This window comes from Rhamphochromis sp. 'chilingali' (assembly GCF_963969265.1).
Source record: "Rhamphochromis sp. 'chilingali' genome assembly, chromosome: 2".
Classification (NCBI taxonomy): Eukaryota; Metazoa; Chordata; class Actinopteri; order Cichliformes; family Cichlidae; genus Rhamphochromis; species Rhamphochromis sp. 'chilingali'.
Window position 1 is genome coordinate 29396166 of NC_137930.1, and position 27197 is coordinate 29423362.

Consider the following 27197-nt stretch of genomic DNA (forward strand, 5'->3'; position numbering starts at 1 on the left):
CAATCATCCAGGTAAATCCAAATCAAAAAAGTTGTTTCTGTTCATCTGGACGAACCGTTTTCAGTGGGAGAAACATTTCATTACTCATCCAAGTGACTTTTGAAGAAGAATGGGAAAAGGGAAAGACCACCTTTGAATCGATGAGCGAGCCTAAGGGTACATCTTTCGCTATCTTACAACGCTGTGATTGCAGCCATTCCCCAACTCTCTGTGAATGGTACTCATGGCCATTGATCAATGGTCTTTGATCAATGGGCTTTGATCAGTGGTTGTTAATCAATGGTCATGACAATTTGGATTTTAATGATTAAGAAACTGACCTCACAGCCCATTGTTCATTCAGTGGGCTAGTCATTGTGCAAAGGTACTGTTTGTAACGTTGGGGAAACCTGCAGTCAGCTGACACTAAAAAAATCAGTTGGATGACTGAAAACACTACATCCAGATGAACAGAATAAACTTTTTGGGACAACATTAAGGTGCAAACAATTCACCTAAAAAAACCCTCAATTTTCAGGAAAATTAAGAAGTGCTTTAAAACGGTGCAGTAAATATGTTTGACAAACTCAACACCATGTAACTTAAAACATACTGCAAAACAGTGCTGGCTCTCACTTCAGTGAGAGAAATTTGCATGTACATTTGCAGCTAGCATTTTAAAATTTGGGTGAAATGGGGTCAATGCAGTTCTTAAGCATGCATGCAAATGTTCATTAGTCAGCTGTGAGCGAATTTTGTCCATTCATCTTTAAATGTCAGATAGTCCACTATACATGCTTTTGATAAAGCCATCTTTTTTTACTCATTCAACTGTGCACCGCCAAGTCATCATTCTACTGTCGGCAAGTGCAAGCTCCCAAGCTGTAACTTAGCAACCTGTGTTGAAGGGCCCGCATTGGTTGTTCTTCTTTAGCGTTTTTTTTGGTGGTTGGTGGTGCAATACCGCCACCAGCTGGCTTGGAGTGTGGACTAGAAAGTCACTGATCCACATAGCTGCCCATCACGCCTGTTCAAAAGTCAGCCATGGCAGCCGGCAGGAATAAAATATCTAGCTACACAGTAAATGAGGAAATGCTTTGCGGTCTGGGGGAAAACCCTCTCGGGGTCCGGTTTGGGTCTGGAGACCGGGGGATGGAGACCCCTGGTGTAAAGTTTGCATGTTCTTCCTCCCACGGTCTGAAGACATGAATATGTTGAATTGTCCTAAAGTATGGGTGTCTGTCTCTGTGTGTTAGCCCTGAGATGGATCGGTGACCTGTCCAGGGTATACCTGTGTTGTTCCAAAAAGTGATTGCCTGCCAAAAACTGATTTCCAATGTTTCCGTGTATTTTTAATGTGTAATATCTTTACGCATGTTGGTAAATAGACTACAAAGGGGTTATATATAGAATTAAAAAATTATCTGTTTTTTCAAGTATCTTTATAACTCTGTGTTATTGTACTTACATTATAACCAATCCGGTCCTTTATCCCCACTTAAAGTATTTTTACAGAACTATTGTAATATTTGCTGCCATTTCTGCTGTCCAACTTAATCTTACAAAATACATTTTTAATGTTAATGAGATTTTTTTTAACTGCATAAATAAAGGTTCTATAAAAGTCGCTGCCAAAAACTGATTGCGGCTTCTACCTTGTTACACGAATGTTGTTTGTGGTCATCCATGAGGGATGCATTTGACATACTGTATGTTTCACATATTATAGCCCAACAAGTTACTTAAAGCAGTTTAAATACGAGCAATCAGTTTTTGGCAAATACCAGAAATCAGTTTTTGGCAGACAATCACTTTTTGGCACAACACCTGCTTCTTGCCCTTGTTTTTGCCATTTTTGTTATAGATTGCATTTGCTGCACCTAGAAAGACAATGGATCATTCTTTTGTTTGGGTTTTTTGGGTACAGCGTATTGTATCATGAGAAATCTGCATAAATTCCCTATGAACGAGTGCTTGTGAAATGTTATTAGAAAAAAAGCAATTCCATTTTTCCCTTTTATGTTATATTTTCCACAGCTAATGGAGGGCATGCCTCTCTACCTGGAGTGTTCCGGGAACTTGGTGCCCATTCGGAAGGCCACTCAGCAGCCTCGTAGCTTCAGCTTCCAGGCCTTCCGAGATAACAGACTGCCTGTCTCTGTCAAGGTCTGTCCCTAGCTGCTTGTTCATATGCCTGCTTCTTTATCACTTGCTACGTGTTGCTACAGTATTGTGTGTTTGTTTGTGTGTGTGTGTATACATGTGCAAAAGTGTGTGTTGTTTAGTTTTTGGATACAGTATGTCAAGGACCTTCTCACCAGTTATTTACACTCATGAGCACCTGCCGATGACTCAAACACTGCGTTCATATGGTGGTTTTTGTGTTTGCTTTTCACTCTCATATCAGTGATGTAAACACGTAGGTAATAGTACAGTCCTGTGCTCACTCTGCAATCATTGCATATTAAACACAGCAGTATAATTGGTGCACTATAATTGCAATATGCTACCTTTTTTCATAGAGTTGAGAGATATTCCAGGCAGTAAAGTTAAGATAAACATTAGAAATATTGGAATGTCAGGTTGTTCATCGGATCTCGGGATTCTCAGTTTCTTCAGTTAGCTTTTGGCATGGTGTGTCATTGTGAGTCCTTTTGTTCTTTTTTCATTTTCATTGTGCTTTGTTTGTTTGAAATGTAAAGGTAATAAAAACCAGCAATCTGATTTGATAGGGTGTTTTTGTTTTGTGTTTAAGTTCTTTATCAAATGCATCATAATTTCATCTCTTTTTATTCCACATTACATTGATGACTTGTGTATTTGTTCTTCTATTGATCGTATATGTTATATATTGTGTGTACGAGCCGTTCCATGCCTGTCCCGTGACCATATTTATGTAATTTCCATATCACTGTTTTTCCGTTCATCTGTGTCTGTCGATGTGATAAGTCAAGTATTGTTCAGAATCAGCTTGATGAATACTGGTAGCCAAGCAACAAACAACTTACCTGTCTAGCTGTCAACTCTCTTGGGTAATTGTTTGCATGTCCTGTGACTCCTTCACTTTCTTTGCCTGCCTTCCTATCTTGCGGCCTTGCCTGTCTGTATGTGTCTGTCTCACTGTCTCTCTTTCTCTCTCTCACGGTCACTCTGTAACTGTCTGGTCTGACAGATGTCCAGGTAAAATGTGCAGGTAAATCTCTCCCTCTTGCCTGCCTGTGGACTGCTTCCATCCCTGTTTCCCCCTGCTTCTCGTCCCATGTTACTGCGCCACATGCTCAGGACAACTGTTAAGGGATCTAGTGCTCTTTTTGATTTTTTTTTCTTCTTCTTGCCCATCTTATCTTCCTCTATTCTATCTTTTCTGCTCAATTTCTCTTCCCGCTCTTCTCTGCTCATCCTTTTCTGTCTTTCCATTCTCCTCCTTTCCCTCACTCCACATTATTCTATTCTATTTTTCTTTCTTCGTCTCTGTCTACCTGTTTTCTGTCTATGTTTAGGTCAGAGACAGTAACAAGGATGCCTCCGGGTTTTTGTCTTTTCTGCGGAAATGCACCAAGTATGAGGACACACAACACGTACTGTGTAACCTTAATATAACCATGCCACCTTGTGTCAAGGTAAGAATTTGGTAGCAAACATGCACACATAATAAATAGAGATGATAAAAAGAAAGATCACGCACTGTGACCTTATCTCGATAGATGGTCATTTTTTTCAGGTTGTTCTATCAGACTGGGGCTTGTCCAAAATATATGTGTGTGTTACATATATTATTATGTATTATATGTAATATTTGCGCTTATTAATTTTGTATAGACAAAAAGAGATTCCATTAAAAAAATAAATGTACAATAATACAACTGAAGCAGTATAACATTACACAGTATCAGTTAATCCTTTTGACAAAGGGTTTACTCTTGGACTGACAGGCTACCTTAAAGGTATGGAGACTCCTTATTTTAAAGGTTTAAAGTGTTTTAATCTAGTCTACTGCATTTTACCTGGATTACTATTTTAATATCAACCATTACTTTGCCAGGAGTCTGTCTGAAGTGCTACATCTGTCTAATGTTACATGGGTCAAACATGGTGACATGGGTGTTTGTTAAAAGTTCAAAAGTTCTGTGTAAGGCGATTAATTATTGTAATTCTTTCAATTTTTTAGGTTGTTGGAAGTGAGGAGCGCAGACGAACTTTAACCCCTCTTGCTTTGAGAGAACGCTACAGTGCACTGAACGAGCCCAGCGTGGGTAAGTCCTTCAATGCTTGACCGTCAGCCCTCTCCGAATATACACACAGTGGAGATGGGCACTGAATGTTGCACTGCCACTTTACCCACAACCCTGCTTCTTACTCTGCCCTCTCTATTTTCCTGTCTCGTGTGCACGCATGGCACAACAACTGAGCCTTGGATGCAATGTACTGCTCTACAGTATCCCACTAAGTTTTTTGCAGTGCAGTTAGTGGAAACATATTGAATGTGCAGCCACAAGATGAGCAGTCGCCCCCAACATGACCTGAAATGGCTCCATGGCACATGGCAATTTAGCCTTTTTCTGTCCTGAGTGTCCTGGTAGCTGTGACAATCAATGAATGACTTCTGTGGTTGGTTTTGCATGGCGCTGGTGTCTCCACTGCGATTTCCAATGGCATGGCAGCAGATACTGTTAGCATTAGCACTATAGCTTAGCACTGAGAATGGGCAGGACCTCGCAGTGGAGCAAGACAGATGAGCCCTTATACTGGCCTGTGGTAACTAAAGAGAGTCAAGATGACCATTCTGATTGGTTTAAATGGTGCTGATGGCGAGTGAGGGTGAATGGATAAAGGCCTTTTCTGTCTATCAAATACACAGCGCTGCTATATTGCACCTCAGTCTCTATTTAATGGTTACTGAATGCTACTGTGGTTAGCAGGAATAGCACCTGAATGAACCCCAAATTATGACCTTTCCTTGTCAAATGATGTCCTAACCCTGAGAATTATATGGGTAAAAAAACACTGTTGTTGGTATTGCTTATTTCCTCCAACAGAGCAGTGCTTTTGTCAAGGTACGTATTGAAACTTAACTGTCTTTTAGGTACAGATGATGAATTGGAATAACAAGAAGAAAATGAGTCAATACTAGCCACCTCTTAATAACATTTGCTTCAACACTATCAAGTCTAAAAAGAGTCTTAAAAAAGTCATAAAAAGTCTAAAAAATTCATCCCAATTAAAAAAAATATTTTTTTCCACACATCAATATCTGTTTGACTTCCCAAATACGTTTTTGTGTAAAACAGTATACTATTAGGTCATTGAAACATCTTTTACTTGTGTGCTGTATTACATGTTTCTAAACTGTCTGTGTGTTTTTTTTCTCATTAGCCACAGTGAATGCCATGGAGAGGACTGAGCTCAAAATCAACATCATATCCGAACAGCTGGGTTTAAGCTGGGCAGGTTAGTCACACTGGATACTGTACAGTCTGTATATAAAATGGATATATAGCCATTTGAAAAAGAAATTCAAAGCCACATTGTGAAAAACTAAATGCACCCTGATTGCTTCAATAGAAAATAGCTACAAAGTTGGACCATGCAATGCTTATAAAAACTGCAAAAAAAAACAACCCAAGAGCACCATCTCAAACTCTACAGGCCTCAGTTGGCAGTTGTTAAATGTTAAAGTTCATAATAACACAATTAGAAAAACACTAACGGGCTCAGGTTTGCAAAGTTACATTTGAATAAATGTCCTTTAGACAAACGAAACCAAAATGGAGACATTTGACCGTAATGTACAAAGCTACGTTTGGTTGAAACCGACCACAACAGATCAGCACTAACACCTTATAGCAGCTGTTATAACTCCTCTATATGCCTATATGCCTATATATATGTATAAAAACACCCAGCACGCCCCTGCGGGCGGTTTATCCTTCAAGCTCGGGTCCTCTACCATATATATATATATATATATATATATATATATATATATATATATATATATATATTCACACCAGTGTGTGAATGCGAGAGTGAATGAATAGTGGCATTGTAAAGCGCTTTGTGTGCCTTGAAAAGCGCTATATAAATCCAATCCATTATTATTATATGTATATGAATCACATATGAGGCTATCAATGGTTCCTGTTAGTTTAGAAAATTAGGAAAAACACGTATAAGGGCAGGATTATGTTGTAACAGACACATCACTACTGTATTAGTGTACAGAGTTCCTCGGTTTCTCAGACGGATCAAAGAGTCGCTTATCACATACTGTTTGAAAACATCAAGATGGCAACTGAGAAAAGAACAGTTATTAACCAGTGGGTTAATGAGTCCTGGCTAGGTACATCTTTTAGATCCGGTCTATGATGTAGACCACTAAACCGAATATTAAGGAAACCCCTGCCAGTTGTTATTCGTCCAGATCAGAGATCCTACTTATGTTTGTCCTTCCCGTAGACCACACCACCGATGACCAGCAGGAGCCCACGTCTTGCTGTTTTGTGTTATGCTCCAACCCAATTATTTGGATTTAGCAAGTTTCTCATTATCAAAGTCTCCCATCCAAGTTGGTGACTAAGAACGAGCAACAGCTTTTACTAATATATCACAAATCTGCAGGTGTGCCATTATACTTAGATTATTCACTTCATCTGTGAGTGGTTATACAGTAGTATTTTGGACTTAGTTGTATAAATATGTGCTTTATGTTTCTTTCTATTCTTAACTGTGTCCATTAGAGTTAGCACGAGAGCTTCAGTTTGGTGTGGACGACATCAATAGGATCCGTGTGGAGAATCCAAACTCCTTGCTGGACCAGAGCTCTGCCCTGCTCAACCTGTGGGCCAGCAGAGAGGGCAAAAGGGCCAAGAGTAAGTTAGCACTATATCCCTTTAAAATTCAGACCAAACGATTAAAACTTTGACTAGTGCAAATATTTCTGTGTCGGGGCATCCTTATCTGTGCATGTGACAGATATTTAAAAAGAAAAGTTGAGTGATAAATCGTGGAACCTTTGCCTCTCAGTGGAGAGCCTCTACTTTGCTCTGAAGAACATCGATCGTGCAGATATTGTAACCTCTTTGGAGGGTCAGGCTCCGCAACCAGCACCTGGTTCTTCAGAGGAGGGCGCCTGTCGGCTTGGTGACCGCGACTCCACTCTGTTGTCCCCCAGTGTCATTAATGGTAAGATACAGGAACACATTAAACATCCTACACACAGGACATATAAGAAGGGTCAGTTCAACATTTTTTTTAACAAATTACCTCTTTACGGTTAATTAGCAAAGATATGCTGTGCCTTAATTTTGTATTTTGTATTGTTAAATAGATTGACTTCTCTAGCTACATGTGTTGTAATTACAGAAAACAAAGGGTTCAATACTTTTTATGTTTATTGCAAGACTGATGTTCTCATGATGGTTTGTAACCGTCAGAAATGGAAAGTTTTCAGGAATTTCCTGTTCAAGAAGACTTTAGAGGCAACAATAATGAGAGGCTCAATTTACTGTGCAAGTGCAGTATCTGGTGTACTTGGTCATTTCCAAATAGATACATCCACAAAATATCAGGAAATGCAGATGTAAATGGAAAAAACACGGTGGGACCCCACAAAAAGTTGCAGAAAGCATAGAGCGGAAATTATTTCCTAAAAAAAGTCTTCACTGCCAAAAATCAGAGACTAAATTCTTCAGCCCAAGAAGGTGAGGCTTTTATTCTCATTTACTTTCCACCTCTGAAAACCCCTCCTTGCCTTCTCTGAGTCTGGGTAACAGCCACTTTACCTTGTCTCTGTTGCCCCACAAGAGATCACGGACACAAGGCCATCGCGCCTAGTGCACAAGCCACGCGTTATTAGACCCCCGTTTTTCAGAAGGGGTAAGTTGAAGGGAACTTGGGTTGCATGGTGGTTTGCTGCTCATGACCTGTAGTGCACATGATGATGATGATGATGATGATGATGATGAAACCAATGATAATGATTCTCAAATACCATTTTTGAGGTCTCAGGAATGGTGTCATTCTTCCACCATGAAGCAAGCTTTTTGCAGCATGCAGTAACACCGCCTCTCCTCACTGGGGCACACATCATTTTATTTTCATTTTTTTAATTTATTTTTTACTTTTTCTTTTTACGTTACACTTTTTCACACCTCATACTTGAGCCCTAAACATGATGCCATTTATTCTTCTGACTCAATATGAGAAACGAGGATAAGTCACTTTTTCTGACAGGGGTTTAAGTCGTCTGCAAAACAGCCAACAGTTAACGTATGGGTAACGTTCGAGATTTTATAGATTACATGTGGGTGTATGTGTGGCTCTGCGCGCGTGTGTGTACACATACATGCACGTGTGTGTGCATACACGCCCTTATGTGTCCTGTCTGGGATGGATACACTAGTCAAAAGTGGCGCTGGTGCACAGATGACAGTGTGCTCTGGGCCTCCATACCTTGTTTCTGTCCCTGCCTCTTTCTTTCTCTTTCTTCTGTCTGAGAACAAGATAAAATTTCACCTGTCACGTTGTGCTTGATCGACAGCAGACATTGGTCCCCAGCGACAATGTCTTCTTGCAGTCTTGAAATTTTGTCTTTTCCTCGGGATCCTGTCCTACTTTCTGTCTTTTTTTTTCTCTGAACCTGTAACATGTCATATCTGCTGCCCAGCTGCCCCGCTCCTCCTCGTCCTCCTCCCTTCTCTTGCTCTTCTTCCTCCTCACAGCTCTTCCTGTCCGACCTCTGACCTCATATGACCTCATGTTGACCTCTGGGCCTCCTCTTCTCTTGTCATCTTATTTTCCCGCGCTCCTCCCTCGTTCAGTCGAGTGGGGACCCTCTCCTCCTCTTTAAAACAGCTCTGTGTGTGTACTACAGTTTGTGCATGTGCATGTGTGTCTGTGCATGTGTGCACGTGTGTGTGTGTGTGTTTCAGACTTATTTATTCAAAGTAAGTCAAGTAAAAATGACATCATATAGCCGAGCTTGAAATTTATTCATACTTTTTCTAGTTTTCTTCCAAGATTATAGAGAGTAAGTTCAATATTTTAGTTACACAAAAATATTTTAAAATTCATTTTAACCCCAACACAAGATGGCCATTTGTAAAGGTGTGCGTGGGTGTGTGTGTTTGTGCGTTTGAGCACAGAGTTTCTTGAACAGAATAACGTTTGCTGTTTGTGACATCTTTTATGTGCATGGCATGCTTTCAATGTATGACGTTTTCTTCACAGTGTAAAATATTTTCTCTGTTCATGGATGTATTTCAGTCTTTTATTTAACGCTATATTAACAAACAAATGTTTTCTTTTTCTTTTTCCTGTAAAATAAATGGTGTGTGTTTTTTAATGCTACGCTATAACACATGGTCAGCTGCATAGCACATAATGCTCAACATACAATGTTGCTGTGGTGGTCTTCATTCATGGGCAAAATAATCACATGTTTGGTAAGTTACAATTTGAGTGGTTTAACACTTAACCATTGTGTAGTTGGTTTGGCAGTTACTATATGTAAAATTAAAAGAGCTAAATCCAGTAACCAATGAAAAAAAATGCCATGAATTATCTATAACTAAATTTTCTATGCAGTATTTTTTTGCCCAAGTCTGATGATGGCCTTGCTGCTAACATTGTGTGAACGTTATTTGCCAGCAGGGATTTTACTGTGAGGTGTGTGTTGATTCTGGTGTGTATGGTTTTTTTGTACATCCGAGCGTCACCTGTGAGCTAAAAGTGTGTGTCCTCCTTGTGTGTTTTTAAATGAATGCAGTGTTGTGCGTTTATACATGTATGTGTGCGTGTGAGTGTGTGTTTGCTGTGGTAAAGTGTGCTGTGTAGTGCTCTTCTCTTCTGTTTCTTGTACCATGAGATTCTCCGTGGAGTTTATTTGTGCTTCACTACATTTTGTGCCTTTGACACCTGTGTGAGTGTGTCTGTGTTTCAGCAGCAGGAGTGAAGGGAAGGGCTAACCCACATTCATCTAACTCATTCTAACTCTCATTCTAATTTTGATTCATTCCCTCCTTGCTCACCTCATTCTGATGCCACCTCTGATCATTCTGGCCCTGTACCATCCCAGAAACACACACATGTGTACCCACACAATGGACCATTGTTGCATAAACTCTGAGAGACAATTACTTTACACAGTAAAGGTGTATTTTACCCATTACAGTGTTGTGGATCACATCAGAAAAGGTTTAGATTTTTAGCTCCATAGATGTGCGTACTGTGATAATTAGTATTAGTGTGTCATTGAAATATACAGAAGTAGATTTACTGATAGTACAACAAGGTAGAATTGCTATGTTGCTTTACTCAGTCGTTTCTTGCCCATAGCCTCATTACTACATTAAATTATGGTTAAATGAACAAAAGTAGCGGTGCATGAAGGTCTAAGAAACTTTCTGTGGTAACTTTCAGATACGTCTCACTTTAAACTGTGTTTTGTTTCCACAGATGAACGTCAGAGCATTTTCCATTTAGTACAAAGAGATATCAGGATGCCTTCTTGGTGGGCATAAATTCATGACTGATTCTGTTAAAAGTGTATTTAAAAAGATATTACACATTAAATGCTAATAGGGTTTACACACTTTTTTTGTATTTAGTTCATGTGTACTGTCCCTGATGCCAGGATATAGTGAGGATCAGGAATTAACATGTTTCATTGCACAAAGACATTTGAACTAAAAGTATTATTTTGAGTTTAACCTCATACTATACTCATTCTGTGGGTTGTCTATTCGGCCTGCAACCTCACATTACAGCACAGCCTCTACTTTGTGCTTTACAGTGGTTTATCATTGTGATCTGTCAGTGTGCCGTTCTTTGTTTCATATGGGTGAAATACAACTTTACTGTTAAGTCTCTATTCATCTGAACTCACTGACACACTAGTTTATTAAAAATATTTTGTTAACGGAATTAACTAATCCAGATTTGTGTCAAAATATAAGTGTTACCATGTTCAAGTATCACCAAAGATCAACATATGGGTTATAAGCTTCGAGTTAAATGAAATGTGAAAAATATGAAAAATTTTACATTCAGAATGTTTTATTATTATTATTATTATTATTAGATATTATTATTAGTAGTAATATAAAGTAAATGTAAAAATAGTCTTAAAAAATAAACAATGAAAAAAGACATTAAAATGCCACTTCCTCAAAATATATTTTTAAATGTATATTTAATAATTTTTAATTATTTATCAAAGAAAATAAAACAAGCTTTGAAACGAAAATCTCAGATCATGTCAAATCTCAATGAGATTACATAAAGATTCTAACAAAAATTTGAATTTTCTTTTTAAAATATGTATGATATAAATTAGAACCAACTACAGTGTGTGATTGTGAATTTGACTGTGTGCTTTTGTGCGTCTTTTTGTCAAGTAGTCCAACAAGCTGCATAATAAGTGTCATCCTGGAACTAATAATAGAAATGTGTAAACCAATCTAATTGGATCTAATATAATCAACGACTTAGTCAACGACTTATGATTTAGCAGGATAAGATTAAACAACACATCATGCAGTGATTCTATTTTTTTTAGTTACCCTTAGATTAAAAGTTGTGTGTGTCTTGTGTGTGTGTGTGTGTGTGTGTGTGTGTGTGTGTGTGTGTGTGTGTGTGTGTGTGTGTGTGTGTGTGTGTGTGTGTGTGTGTGTGTGTGTGTGTGTGTGCACGTGTGTGTGTCTGTGTGTGTGTGTGTGCGCGCGCGTGTGTGTGTGTGTGTGTCTGTGTGTGTGTGTCTGTGTGTGTGTGTGTGTGTGTGTGTGTGTGTGTGTGTGTGTGTGTGTGTGTGTGTGCATGTGACTTGTTTTATTTGTTTATTTTTCTGAGTGGGTGCTGGGCAGGGGATCTTTTGCGTACAGACACATGAATGCATGACTCTGAGTTGCAGCTGCAGTCGGGGAGAATGCGGCAGTAACTTGCATTTTCTTTTCCAGAATTTGCAAGATGCTGCTGATTCCCCCGCAGAGACTTGTGACAAGGGTTGGAACGATAAGCGATGTTTCATTACATGTTTGGCAATTGTATCACAGCTGCTACTTTAGCACCGGAAACAAAATTTGTGCAATCCTCTATGTGGAAAATCCAGGCTTTACCCCAATTAAACCTACCTTGAAAAAAAAATTATAATAAAATGTTGATGTAAAGCAAAAAAGGATGAAAATTTATACTAAAGAGAGTAAAGCCTTAAATTATTAAAAAAGAATATCGTGCCAACCCCACAATCAATTAAAGAACCCTACACTCATCTTTCTTTTCTCTTATCGAGAAACAGTTTCTGTTCTGCAGATTCACTTTCCGAAAGTGGGAGCAAGCTAGAGCCCAGCATCACTCACCTCACAAACAATGGATGACTCACCAAATTCTTTTATCTCTCACCTCACAAATTGCTGTGTCCCAATGACAGTTACCTGAATAGCTCTGCAAACTTGAAAAGAAATTTTTTTTTATTCGATTAGCCAAAGTAACAGTTTTTGAGTAATATCATTGTGTTCTGCCTTTTAGATCGAAAGCGTGAAAGCAACATGTTGGCTGGGATTAACTGAGAGTCAAGTCAGAATTACTGGCTTAGCATCAAGGCATCTTAATCCTAAATTAGAATTCTAAATTGTGATTGATAAGTAATTGATTAAGAGAAAGTCTTTTGTCTTGGTATATTGGGACAGAGCTGAGCCCCACTGTTTCCCTGGTAGGTTGGAGAAACAGTTGTCCCACCACCTCCCCATCCTCTCAGTGGCTGTGCCTGCTTGGTGTTAGTCTATCTCTTGTCTCGCTCCTGTTTTCCCTCCAGGTTATGGGCTGGTGCAGGAGGAGCTTCTGTCCCCGGCCTCCATGCAGTACAGCTTGCCATCTCCACTGGGCGTGGAGCCCTACTGGCAAGAGGTCTCCAGCCTCGAGTGCGCCCCCATTGCCACCACAGAGGAAGATACATTAATGGAGATGTCGGACGTTCAGGTGTGGCCAGCAGGGGTCAGCCCCTCTCTGGTTACAGTGGAGGACTCATCACTAGAGGGAAGCAGTCGGGCTGACGACTCAGAGGGCGCCACACTCTCCTTACCCTGCAGCTTGGGTCGCCCAAGCAGTGGAGCCAGCGGGGCCAGCGGCTCCATCATGGAGCTGGAGGAAGAGGAGGAGGAGGAGGAGGAAGGGGAGGTTGAGGAGGAGGAGGCACCACAGGAGCCAGCAAGTGCACTGGCGGAAAGGGACAGGGTGAGAGCCAGTGGTGCCGTTCCCAAGGTCAATCTAAATGGCCAGCTGGGAGGTCAGAGGTCGGATGTGAGGAGAGTGGAGAGTGTGGCTGTAGGAGGAGGAACAAAAGGAGGAGGTGGAATGGTAGGGCTGGGCTCAGTGGAAGGGATTTCTGTTGTTTCAGGCCAACAGGTGTACTCCCAGAGGTGTGAGATAACGGGGCTGGGTCGAGCTACAGAGCACAACGGAGACAACCGGTAAGTCAACTGTGTGTGATCGCCATCACTCTATATTTGTTTCTTTTCCACTGCCTGTACTCAGAATTAACATATGTGCTTTCTTTGTTTCCCTTCCCTCTGGTCTATTCGCATTCTGCTTTTCAGGATGGTGGGAGGAGGAGCATTTCAACCCTACATGCCAGACAAGGACTCCCTACAAGGCTGGGTGGGCTCGGTGTCATCAACGCGTGACGGCAACGTGCCAGGCTTGCACGTGGCCCAGGAGGCTCTGCTGACTCCGGTGTGTGACACTGGTTACTCTCATGTGCTGCGTGGGCGCCTCCTGCAGGGCACGCAGCCCTTTGACAAGGGGCTGGGCTTCTCTCATCAGGAGGCAGGCCAGCGAGCTTGGGAACAGGAGCAGAGGCGGGGACAGGTCAGGTTGCAACGCCGACCACCTGCCGCTCCCTGCGCCTGGAGGGGGAACATCTTTTCCATGTTTTCTTTTTTTAATGATCAACCGGGAAGATCGTCATTCAGTTTGATTTTTTTTAAAAAAATCATCAACAGCTTAATCTCACTGAACGATCATCAGAACAGATGATTGACCACAATCAGTCACAGAACCAGAGCAGAATGATGTGTTGCACAGCTCAACACATCTAATGAAAAGCTGCCCATTAATATGATTTAACATTTGTGATTGAGAACACCTTGTTAAGAATTAGAAATGGATTTTATAAATATATATAAATTGTGGCCTTTTTTTTCTTAACAGAGAGAGGAGAAGGAGGAGTATGTTGCTGAGGCACAGTTTGTTGAAGAACGTGGAAATGCACTTGCTAGAAAGGTGAGTCACTTTGTGGGTATTTTTCATTTGCAGTGAATCATGGTCGTACCAACATTATAATTGTTGTTTATTTGTTATGAGTTTTGTGTAATTTTATTTATTCACTTATTTTGAGTTCAGCTTTCATGGTGGATTTGCTCATTTCAGTCTAGTTTTGATTGTTCAGTTGCTTTTTTTGAGTTTACCTATTTTTCATGGTGACATTTGGGTGCTTGTCATGGGCAAAATGTAAGTAATTCCAAGAGACATTACAATGCAAAACCTTGACTCACAGCAGTGAAATGTCTTTGTGCATATTGCGTTGACATATTTGACCAAACTGACAAATACTAAAACATTTGCCAAAGGTCTTTGGCTGCACAAAGGGAAGGATTGTGACTCTGCAACCAGTGCAGATGTGCTTGCCTGCAAAGCTCCAAAATTCAACAGCACATAGCCTGCCGGACTTTCTGAAAAGTTGCACAGGGAAGTTGCAAGGGAGTTCACTATGAACAGGAAGAATTGGGGAAGTATAGTGAAAGATCAGAAAAGCAGCAAATGAAGTTGGACATAAAGGGATGGAGGTGGTCATCAACTACACTAAGTAGGCTGTTGGTCAGTCAGTATTCACCGGCTGAAGGTGTCCCAAGAAAATATCCCTGCACCATTACACCATCGACTCAAACCTGAACCACTGATGTATGGCAGGATGGAGCCATGCTTTCACGTTATTTGCATAAAATGTGGTCCCTGCCATTTTATCTTGTGTTCGAAAGACTTATGAGACCAGACATTTTTCCAATGTTCTTTCATCCAGTTTTGATGAGCCTGCAAAGACAGTAGCGTCAGTTAGCTGCTGGTGCGGTCTTCTACTGATGTAATCAGTCTGCTTAAAGATTCAATATGCTATACATTCAGCACTTCTGCATACTTTGGCTGTAATGAGCCACCTTTCCCCCTTATATAAGTTTGAAGGACTCTGGCCATTCAGACCATTGGAATAGGACAATCATCGCTCTATTCTATTATTATTTTTTTTAATTGAATTTATTTATTTTCTGTATATTTTCAGTTCTAGTTCATTTGGTAAAAATTCTCACTTGTTTTAGTTTTAATTTGAACTTTAGTTGAAACCTTCTTCACACCTACTTTCAGTTTTAGTTAACACTGATAACCTTTTGTCACACCCAAGCACTGCAAACCCCGTGCTTTTTACTGTGAGTTATTCACAAAGCCTGGCCAACAGGGTGGGAAATTAACAGCAGCCACAAGGCAAATGTTGACAGCAGATATGAACTTAAACCAATTATGATTCAGAGATCATCATTAAAAAAAAGCTTTTTAAAAATGACATTATAAAAACGGGCATTTGTATGGCATGAAATCTTTTGTGACTGATTGGCTGATTAACTGTGAAATGATGGTAAATTTGTGAGCCACAGCGGCCAGGTGGGCAGACAAGTTAGTTTCCTGCTCTGGTTTCACATGGAGGCTTCAGCCGTTAACTGGTCCAAGTGTTGTTTCCTTCCTTCCTTCCTTCCTTCCTCCCTGCCTCCTTGCTCCAGGTGGCGGTGGATGTGAGAAAGGGCGCTCAGTCAGTGCAGCGCAGCAGTCTGCGGAGAGTTAAACACTGAAATACACTTTCTGCCCATCCCTTCAGGTATGGGACACAAGCACTAGTGCATCCCAGTGCTTGGATAGATGCCTTCTACGGCACCCTGTTGGAGCCTGTTAGAGCCTAATCATCTCTCATACGTCGTTTTGTCTCATTCGTTAAACTTTGGCAGTGATTTTATAGAAGCTAAGACTAATTTAGCCCATGTGATGCATATCTACTGGTGTACTCCTTGTCTCTGTTTTGTAGGACCGGAAAGCCACTGCCAAACCATCCTCCACGAAAACACGACCGGACCGCAGAGGAAAATGAGCATGGAGGAAGTGCAGACTATTTAAAAAAACAAAAAAACAAACAGAATCATCCTCAACCTGTGACCATGGAGCACCACAAAACAAAATAGAAGAGGAGAAAAAAAAACAGGAATTAAACTTGTAGTTTTATAATATTTGTAAAAAAAAAAATCAACTAGACTAAGGCATGACGATACCATTTCTTTTTCTTTTTTATACAAAAAAACATAAATGTTAGTTAAACAACTAAGAAAAAAAAAAGCAACAAAGTGCTTCCTGTGAACTGTAATCGCATGATGACTGCTGGTGCATGCCCTTTTGAACTGTCATTATCTACAAACTGAAGGGGTACAAGGTACGGGGGCGGACCCACATAAGGGTTACAGGCTTTTTTTAAGGGCCTTCTTTCCCCCAACTGGAGTGGTTTGTTTCAGCAAGTTGAGTCTAATAACACTACAGCCAAAAAAAAGAAGTCCCTCAATGGATGGTTCTCTATACAGCTAAGCCTCTGCTGAGCCTCCCAACGCTTCTTTCACTGGACCCTTTGCCCTGTTATTCTAAATGTGATATATGCACTCTATGCTACGTGGACATGTGTCAGTGTGTGTATGTGTGTGTGCGTGTATTTTTCTCTACCGCATGTGTTTCTTGCTTCCGGCTTGGCGCTGAGCCCTTCCCCATGATTGGCTTGTTGTCCCTGTAATGTCACGGCGTGCTCAGCGCTGGAATGAGAAAGCCGCCGTGCTGCCCTGCTCGTGACTTCTTGTCCGCGTGCGTTTTTTTACATTTTTAATTTTTTTTCCTTTGTGGATGAAGATCGCTCCTCATTGTTTCTTTGGGACTCGTCCACTTTGGGTTTCAGCTTTGTTTGACTGCGGATGAGAAATGAACCTCTAGCTCCCCTCGTGTTTTCAGGGGGAATGTTTTCAGACAGCGGGAATGTTTTCTTTGGAAAAAGCGTGGGTGCTCGATTGCATTGTACAGCAGCTCTGAGGGCACAAAGCTTGACTTTCTATTCCCTCAAGCTTTTCTGTGCTCTTCCATTGCTTTTTTTGTTTTCTTTTTTTTCCCCAGTAGCGTACTTTACCTTCACCCATAATCTATCAGTAGCCTCAGTCTATATGCAGTCAAATCACAGTCCTCTCCCATCAGCATCTAAAGGTCCTCCAAACCCTCTGTGCTCCCTCTTTTATCTGCTTGCAGTGGCTGTAGCGCATCACTGTTGAATTTTTGAGTCAATATTTCAAATTGTGGTGAAGAAAACATGAAGGATCTCATTCGTGTGACGATGCCGTGATTTGAGGATTTCTAAGCGAGAGTGAAATGGCAGACAGGTAGCACTGTGATCGTCTTATTAACACTGACCCCAGACTCGTGAACTGTCAAGACCCACATTCATATATAGCACAGGCAAAAGCACAGAAACATATATGAACACATTTCCAGAAACACACAAACATAGATCACACGGTTAAATAATTATTGCCTGGTCAGTGTTGTTGTTGTTGTTTTTTTCTTGTTTTCTTTGGAGTTTGCCACAGCAATAATACACAGAAACAAAAAAAACATGAAGATGGAACGGCAACTGTAAAAGACTGGTTTCCTCAGAGAAGACACAAACTGTATCTGGATGAACAGCATTTGGCATTGAAGCTCGCCCTTGAAGTGAGTGAGTCAGGACGTACTGATGCAAGATGAGATGACTCAGCTGTAGCAGTGCGAGACCTTGGAGGCCGGAGAGTGTTTGTGTTTCAGCACTTAACGTAGCAAAATATAAACCAGGATATCTTCATTTAATATCTGTTAAGAAGCTTGCTGCTGCCATGAGGCGGAATCCACCGAACTCTGTTTTCCTTCTTTTTTTCCCTGGATAATTCAACTTGTGTTTCTGTAAATCATCAGCTCATCACCTCTGAAACACTTTATGCAGAAACTGGTTGGCAGCAGCATGAAGGAGTTACATCATAGTAGCACGCATTTCCTTAAAATCACCTATATCTCCCATAAGTACTGTAAATGCTACTGTAGCCTGAATGAGTGAGACCGGATGAATGAACACATTGGTTATACATCACGCAAATGCACTTACTTTCCACGCCCAGTCCATGCACGAGAACCTCATGGGATAATAGCACGTTTTCCACTGTTACTTCACTCAGGTTTTCAGTTCTGCTCTATCAGAAAGAACAAAAGATGTTTGTTTCTAAGTTCTGAGTCATCCTCTCAAAGACAAATGTGGGACACAAGTGAGCGATTTAGAGTTTTCTGTTGGGGCTGTTTGAGGTGGGATGGTGATGCGTGGGCTTTTTTTGGTTTGGTTTTTTACTTTTTCTTGGTGGAGCAGGGTGGTTTGGTGCAAGTGTGTGTGTAGTTTAGTTGTGTGATTCACATTAGACCAAAAAACACTGAGTGTGTGGTCAGTGCCAGCATGTCTACTTAACCTCGCTGGTGCGCTGCTCCTGCTGTGACACCACTGTTGGTTATTTTTGTCTTTACTCATTTTTTGTTTGTTGGTTGGTTGTTTTTTTGTCACAGATTGGAAAAAAAAAAAAGCCAAATAAATTTTGTTGAAGCACAGGCAAAAGATTTTCCTTTCACCAGATAAATATAAAACAATTATCTTCTCATATGTATACCTTCAATTGTCGATGCACGTTATTGTGTAATCTTACCTAATCGGCCATTATGCTGAAGATAAAGTCAACAAATGACAAACAAGACGCCCACTCGACTTCACAGCTCCCACAATCACTCTGTTAGTCTTTAAGACTTTTACTGTATCAGCACAAGAATGGGGGTTGGATCCAGATGTTTTATTTCTGTGTTGAGGTTTTAATCCTTAAGATTAATACTCTAAAAAATGTATTTTGATGCTGTTAAAGGTCAGAGGTTTTTCAATTTGCATCCCTTAGTAGATTAGTTTTATTATCAGCAGCAAGAAACTGGTTCATGAAAAAACTGTGTGACCGTAGTGGATGTAAAATGGTGGATGCATGCAACAGTCCTAAAGTTTAGTGCTAATCCCATGATTTTGTTGGAGCTCTGATTGAACTGTTGCTTTTCTTTTGTATGTGAAGAAACTTTGGAAAAATGTTTGCACTTAATTGATATACTATATTTTTGAAGTGACTGCAAATCTGGTCACTGACATTTTATAAAAGAAATTGGCCATAGCTCCCATAATCTCACAGTATGTCTCACCCACTGATTTGTAGAGACCCACTTTGAAGCTTCAATTTCAGCATTTTGGTTGTTAATTTGTGTTTCCTTGGAACCAGATGGCACAAGCAAGGTTTGGATCTGGCAGGAAAAACCAAGGGACACTGCACACGTTATCGTTTATTTATTTATCCACAATCTGTCTGGTTTGCAGTGTGTAATTAGAGTTAGGTTAATTGGTGATTCTAAATTACCCATGACTGTAAGTGCAAATGATTGTTTGTCTCTATGAAATCATCAACCCCCATATTGGTTCATTAAGCAAGACTAGCAGTAATTGCCTTCACTAACAAAGTAGTTGTTCAAACAACAAGATTTCATTGTGTTTTCCTAAAGTTTTTAACTTGTGTAGCATGAATTAAAACAAATTTCACTCTACAAATTTAAATAAATCACTTCAAGTCAATGTAAGTATACTACATTGATCCAACGTAATCTGATTACATTAAACCACCAAATGCCAAATGTGTTGGTTTGACATGGTCAAAAATGGGTTATTGTACTTGGTTAAATCACATGGAAATAGGTGCCATGATTAAAATGTGTTCATCCCACAACAGATTTTTTTGAGTGTAGTCAGTACTCTTAAAACATGCTTACTTCCCCCAGAGGCATCAGCCAAGACTAAAATCTTAAGGATCATAACTTTGACTTTAAGGAGCTGTCTTCCTGCTTAACTTCCTGCTTAGTCACATTTGAAATCCTGAAAAAAAAAAGTCTCCACAAAGCAAAATGATGTATGAAGTAGTTTAATTATGTTTCCATACATAGATCATTTGGATTTGCCGTCTGAATTAAACTTGTCTGTGATCCTGTGCACTTCCCCAGTGTTTGTATGTACAGTATGCGAGTGTTTGTGAGTGTGTGTGTGTGTGTATGATGATGATGATAATGATCATGATGTTTGGTTCCAATTCTGGTTGGATCAGCGGGAAGAAGAGAGACCGCAATTTCCCAGGCATGTGATCTGAGAGGACGTGTAACCTACAGCAATGTATTTTAAAGAGTATTGTAAAATTTTAACTGTTGCAAAGAATAAAGATCACCTATACTCCTTTAGAATGGATACATGACAATGTAAACGCAATATCATATTACTCTATCCTAAGGAATGCAACTGCGCACATGCACAAAAAAAAGATGTTTTTATGAAAATATATGTATAAATATATGACAAAATATATTTAATTAGAATGCTATGCACCCTCATAGAGTTATTATGGATGTTCTTTAAGCATTATCTAGACTAGGCCGACGTCCACGTCATGGGGAATGTAGAGGCTTTGTAGCTATGACCACTTGTTTTCTTTTCTTTTGTATTGTCCCGGAGAGAGGATAAACCAACGTGAATATGTATACAAGCCTTTCAATCAGAGTCATTCTGACATGAAGATATGTATAGATCATCTTACCCTGTACACCAGCTCAAACCATTTACAAGAATTAATAAACAAAGATGTGACATAAATGTGGTGTGTTGTTTTCGCAGCAAGTGCATTTAAGTGCCGTCTTTTTACTCTGTGGATGTATCACTGAATTGGTACCGTCTCACACCTCAAGACACAGACGTGTGTCCTGGATGTCTGAGAAGTTACAAACATGCATCTTCTTAATGTTTTATTCGACAGATCCAATAATTTTATGCAATATTTATTCCCTTCTTATGCATCTGAAACCTTATTTTCGAGGAAAATGTCCCAAAGCTACGGAAGCATAGAGCTGCCACCCAGGCAAAAGAAAAATACAAGTGTAGCACGGTATAACGTGAAAGGTTTATTGTTCTAACAAGATACTTTTCCTGTTTGTACAATATACTTTTCACGTTTGAACAACATAATATCACGTTATTACAATATACATAATTATCACGTTCGTACAATATAAATATTATATTGTACAAACAGGAAAAGTATCTTGTTAGAACAATAAACCTTTCACGTTATACCGTGCTACACTTGTATTTTTCTTTTGCCTGGGTGGCAGCTCTACGCTTCCGTACAAAGCAGTTGCACATACACAATACATACATACACGAGAACTTCAGATATCTCACGTCTAATTGTTCTTTTCCCCACAAAGTGGTGATTGAATAAACGGGATTGGCTTCAGCTTCTTTGAATCGTCAGTTTTTAGTGTTAAGCAGTTAAGAAAGAAGAAGGAAGAAGAAAGATCCTTTTGGTCTGCCAAATGTACAAATATGCACAGACTGCTAATTTATTGTACTGTCATGTATGGTTAAAAGGCTGAAGAAAGAAACTCAAAAAGAGCATGATTAATATTTTTAACTGTCACAGTGTTTTCTCTTCATAAATATGTTTTTACTGTAGTTGATCATATACTGATTTGTGGAATGTGCTTAAGAATGCCATTTACGCTATCATCCACTGTAAGTATACAAACTGAACTTCTTTGTCATTGAAATCACTACATTTCCATCCCGTTGTAGAAATTTGCATGATTGTAGCCTACCTCTGTGTTGGTTTTGAAAATCTTTTGTACATTTTGAACAGTTGTGCATTTTAATCGCACGACAAATGTCTTATAAAATGTGTTTGCTGTATATTTTTATTGTTGCTGTTGCTGTAAAGTGTTCTTGCAGAAATGTACCATTGCATGTATTTGATTGCTGCAGATTAGGAGGGAGGAAAAAACTACAACATCCACTGTCAACATCAAGTGACGCCCCCTAGTTTCAGCCAATCATAGCCCACCGCCCCACGTGTCGTTTTGTAGGAAGTTCCTGGGATGTTGTTTTGGGTTTTCTCAGAGCACGTGGAGGCATAGTGTAGCTTTCCATGCTCAGTCTGCGGGCGTACATGCAGCTCTCCTCATCTGTGGAGTGTCATTAGCGCATAGAGTTGAGAGATGTCAGCGGGAGGCCAGGCCACCAGGAACCGGGATATCCCCGCCGTCAGGCGGGTCGCTATCCACGACGCTGCGCATTTGCCAAACGACTACTCCACGACCCCGGGAGGAACTCTGTTCAGCACCACGCCTGGAGGTACTGATGTCCAGAATGAGCAAAGAGAGGGATTCAGAATAATCCGTATTTATTTTTACTCTTTATTTGCTTTTTTTTTTTTTTTTAAATAGGCAGTACACGCCTATTACAGAAAGTCTTAAGAAACTATACAAACTGTACTTGCAAAACTCAGTAATGCATATGTGCATATGACCTGAATGACACAACAGTGGGTGACAGTCTGAGCGGCTGGTTGAGTAAACAGCTCTCTGTAGCACCTACCTGAAAGCAGCAGTTTGAACAGTTTGTACATGTCAGGGGTATGCAGAGGGTTAAGGAGTTTAGAAAGCAGCAGCACCAACTTTTGTTTTGGTCTCAAAAGCCAAAAGGTTTGCTCACATGTGAATTATTTTCCTCTTCAGATGCTAATAGGAAAAAAAAATTATAAAGACAGTTTATTTGCTTTTATATATCTCAGAATTTTAAACAAAAGTTCCAACACTGCGGTTTACTTAGTATCCCAAAATCATGATTAGCTTATCCATATGACTTAGAGACAGAGAAATAGAATAGAAATATCCTTTATAGTCCCCCACTGCGGAAATCCACGTATTCCAGCAGTAACGTGGCAGGCAGACGGGGCATGGAGATTCACATAAAAGTAAAGAATATAAAATAAAAAACAAGAAATAAGATCTTTTACAACAAATTTACAACATTAAAAAAAATACTGTACAGCTATTAAAAATAGTATACTCAAATTTAATAAATGTGCAGCCGAGTGGGATAATTTTTTTAAAAGATATCCAAAAAGTGCTGTATACTTGTGCCTGACAAAAACAAAAAGAGAGAGATATTTGGAGTTATGTTTGAAATCCAGCTCCAAAAACAGTTCGTGGTAATGGAGGTAACTGAGGTCCTGTCATGTTGTCTTGTTAATGTTTGACAGCGTTGGTGTGTCCCGAAGTATAACAACTAGCAGAAGCAGTACTTTATGGATCCACGTACTGCAGTTGTTTAACAAAACCAGAGATTATTTCAGTGTATTTTACATGGCTTTATTCCTCCGCCCTTAATTATTTTCCCATTTATGCTGATTGGAGACTTATAACTGCATGTGTCTGATGGCTCTGGTTACAAAATCTAGCATTTTGCCCCCTCTGCATGAGGTTTTTATGTGCATAAGCTTTAATCTAATGTGGAAGTCGTCACTTATGAATGGCAGCTTCAGTGTCATTATCCAAGAGTATGGGCAGTGTGCAGCCTATGTTTACTTGCATATACAGTTTACGACTGTAAGGTCAAATGTTGGCCTGTGCTCAGTCACATCCTATTTATAGTCCTGGTATTACAGCAGCCTGTTTTTGAGCTGCAATAGCAACATGTTTACTAAACATGGACACACTGGTTGTATTAATCATGAACAAGTGGGACTAATGATTGTGAGAGATCACAAAAAAAAATCCAAAAGCTTACTCACCAACCAACATAAAATGCCAACTGCTAATGTGAACATTTCAGAAAACTTTAAAGCTGTAGCCAAAAGAAAATATTTTAATCTAAACTGAATTGGTCAAGCTACACACAACAGAGATCATCTGAGGCCGTACTCAGGACCTGGACCAGCAGTAAGCTCAGTTTTGACCTTTTTTTTTTTTTCTCATTTTGGGGGCTGCCATTGTTTTATTTTAAACATTGACAAGCTGGGGCCTTGGGAAGCTTCAACTGCAGAGATAAAAGTTAAAAAAGAAAATGTTTTCCCTCAGCGGTCGTGAGAAACCTGATTCAGAAGCACATGCCCACTACAACTGATACTGTGTCCTGTAACATTAGCAGGTGGGACACAGATAAAACACAAGTGAGTCACTGAATATGTACCAACATAGCTGATATGGGCTGCAAAATTGGGCTAAATGTCATGGGCGTGTATGGACCTGTGCATTGTTGGGTCACACTAGCAGAGAAAAGCAGGCAAGCTATTTGCGCACCAACATGTTTAAAGTTTAGATTAATAGTAGTAGTTTTAATCTTTATTTTATTTCATCATTGTTTACATTTGATTTATTCCATGTTATTTTTATTTTGAAATCTGTTTTAGTGTGTACAAGGATTATCTGCTGTACTGGAATTTTCCCAAATAGTCATCACTTTAAGAAAATGCTAACCCGCAGGTACCAGAATCATCTACGACAGGAAGTTCCTCCTGCAGTGTCGGACATCTCCCCTGACTCGCACGCCGCCCAACCTGCCTGACATCCCAGGCGTCACTCGGCCACTCAAGCCCGATGCCTCCAGCAACACAAACCAGCCCGATCAGTCGCTCAGCAACAACACGGACCACAGCGTGCATGCAGAGAGCGCAGGTAAACGTGTGCATAATAAAGATGGGAAAATGCACATGAGCTTGTAAAGCTTTGCAGTGGAGACCAGTCTGTGACCATTTGGCAAAAATAAGGATTCCTTGACTGATTGAGTGGTTGTTGATGGCAGCAGGTGGGAAAACAATTTCTTAAGGGCCAATCATTTCAAAGTAAACTTTACACATTATGAAACTTTGCAGGCAAACATTCTTCATGTCCACTTTCTTTTGTTGACGACAAACATGGAAAACTGCAGGTAGCTGTGGTGATCTGCTAGCGACCAAATCAATCACTAGAAGGTTTTTGATGCAGCACCTTGCGTGCAACTAATTTTATTCAGCAACAGCCAACAGTGTCTAGGAACCACTGCCAACCAGTCGGGGATTACACGTTGTTTCATAGCAACCGATTGAATGTGATTGTATCACCTTCAATATGAGCAATGTGCACACGACGTTACATAGGAAACTTCATTAAACTCTTATTTCTATTAATTGTCCATTTTTTGTTGTTGTTGTTTTTTCTTTTATAGGTGAAGATGCCCAGTTTGAGATGGACATCTAAAGCGGGTCAGCTTTAAGGATTAAAGCAACATAGTTTATAGTTTTTGTTTACCGGTATTAAAAAAGCATATCTTTTAAAACGATGAGCCTTTTTTCTGTGTAATCTGTGTTCAGAATTGCTCTGAAAACGTTTTGTAATGCCTCTCCTGTTCAAGTGTGCATGAACAGTTTCTTTTCTTTGTATGATTTGTGAAATATTTGACAAATAAGTCAAGGTTTTGTTACAATTAAATAATTAAAATTTTATGTAATTTCATTCATTTCTCAACTTTGATGACTTGTCTTTAATTTGTTTTTACCAATAAAAAAAGAGAGAGACCGATCTGTTTATAGTGAAGTCTTATTTCACACCTTGCAGTAAGTGACTCTGACCATTTGGTGTCAGCAGACAAACTGTTAACTGAAGTTCAACTTTAGAAATCATTTGCGACCATCTTTCTGGAAGTCTGATGAATGTATTTGTTATCTTTAAGTTTTGGTCTGATCATCAGCAACTACTGAGGGAAACTTTCTTTTTCGTGCTATTGTTGGCTAGAGAATAAGAAGGCTTTGTTTGTGGAAAAACCAAAGTGACCCAAAGCTCTAACGACAGAAGCTATAACACTAAAACTAAGCTAAAATATACCCACAGTGCATCCTGTAGTGTTGCGGGTAGCTGCAGCCTCAGCTTAGGTGGTTTGGTGAGTGACAATGACCCAAATAACTTTCTGGTGTAAAATCTAAAGAATATTTTGTGAAACTATTGTGAGGACAAGTTCATATTTATTTTAAATCTCCATTTTTTGGAAGGGTTACAATATAATGATAAACATATTTACATGCAGTAAGATGAGATGTTTTCTTCATTCACCTCTCCTGACCTTATCTGCATTTTTGGTCCCTTCATTTTATCTATCGGTAACTCCTCTCTTCAGATCTTAGTGCCTCCCATCAGAGGTGTGAGAAGAGGAAGCGATGAGGAGACGGAGGGGAAAGATGAAAACAGGCATTTAAACTTATTGGGCATCCTTACCTCGGGGTTGTTAATTTCAAGTAGTGTCAATGAAATATGATGTTTAACTGCATCATAAATAGTTGTCTAATAAAACTGGTAAATAGATGACTGCTGTATTTTATGACCTCAGATGTAAAGGTGCTTATGTTTTATATTTTAGGGCTGCTTTTAATGAGACTCACAACATGCAGCAATGTGATAAAAGATATTGGATACGGTCAGATGTTTGCACACAGTTCTCATCAGCATGAATACCCTGGTAATTTGGGACTTTTAATTATTTTTTTGAACTGTTCTTTTTTCAAGGTGTAGTTTTTTTTATCTGCACAAGTTTGAAATTATTTGGGTGATTATTGATTAACTCCTGGTAGTTTCTCTTTTCGTTTGTTTAACAGTGCTCATTGGAAACAACGACACTCAGAACAACGGGGAAGTCCGAGGAACTCAATAAAGAGATCTACACAAGTTAGGAAGGTTTCTTGAAGCCATTTCTAGACAACTGCCAACTCCACAGCCATCTGACAATTATATGTAAATACAGGATGAGAGGAAATTGTTTAGGATGTTCAAGAAAAACTCAGGAACCACCAGAGTTCAAGCCTGCCACGAAGTGGAAACTGCTGAAATATTAGCGTCAGTGTCCAAAGTGACGTGAGCTTTATATCAACATTGACTGAGAGGGTGTCGACCAAGAAAGAAGCCCCTGCTCCAAAATCATCACCTTCGAGTTTGACTGCAATTTGCAGTTAGATAACACAAATATTGAGGTATTTGGTCACAATAACAAAAGCTATGTTAAGGAAGGGTAAAGGTGGCTTTCAAACCTATGAACACTGTCCCAACTGTTGGCATCATGCCCTTGGGCAGTTTTGCTGGTGGTACTGTTACATTGCACAAAGTGAATGGAATAATCTCATAATTATTCAACTTCACCTCAAATCAGCAGTTAGATGGTTGAA

General features: G+C 39.7%; 2 protein-coding genes across 2 annotated transcripts in view; both read left to right on the forward strand.

Annotated features, from left to right (window-relative positions):
* The window catches only part of ank1b (ankyrin 1, erythrocytic b), a 78375-nt gene extending 57598 nt beyond the window's left edge, over positions 1–20777 (forward strand). Inside the window, exons 33-42 of the mRNA XM_080875072.1 lie at positions 2017–2145; positions 3480–3599; positions 4148–4232; positions 5353–5427; positions 6717–6848; positions 7003–7161; positions 12788–13442; positions 13569–13839; positions 14182–14253; positions 16097–20777. Coding sequence (XP_080731198.1) covers positions 2017–2145; positions 3480–3599; positions 4148–4232; positions 5353–5427; positions 6717–6848; positions 7003–7161; positions 12788–13442; positions 13569–13839; positions 14182–14253; positions 16097–16159 — 1761 coding nt within the window. The 3' untranslated portion in view covers positions 16160–20777. The remainder of the gene's footprint in view (positions 1–2016; positions 2146–3479; positions 3600–4147; positions 4233–5352; positions 5428–6716; positions 6849–7002; positions 7162–12787; positions 13443–13568; positions 13840–14181; positions 14254–16096) is intronic.
* Positions 20778–22086: 1309 nt separating this feature from the next.
* Positions 22087–25566, forward strand: LOC308392558 (eukaryotic translation initiation factor 4E-binding protein 1-like). Its single transcript, XM_080875633.1, has 3 exons — positions 22087–22360; positions 24493–24684; positions 25214–25566. Exons 1-3 carry the CDS (start codon positions 22225–22227, stop codon positions 25243–25245), a joined length of 360 nt encoding a protein of 119 aa, XP_080731759.1. The 5' UTR covers positions 22087–22224; the 3' UTR covers positions 25246–25566.
* Positions 25567–27197: the final 1631 nt, after the last annotated feature.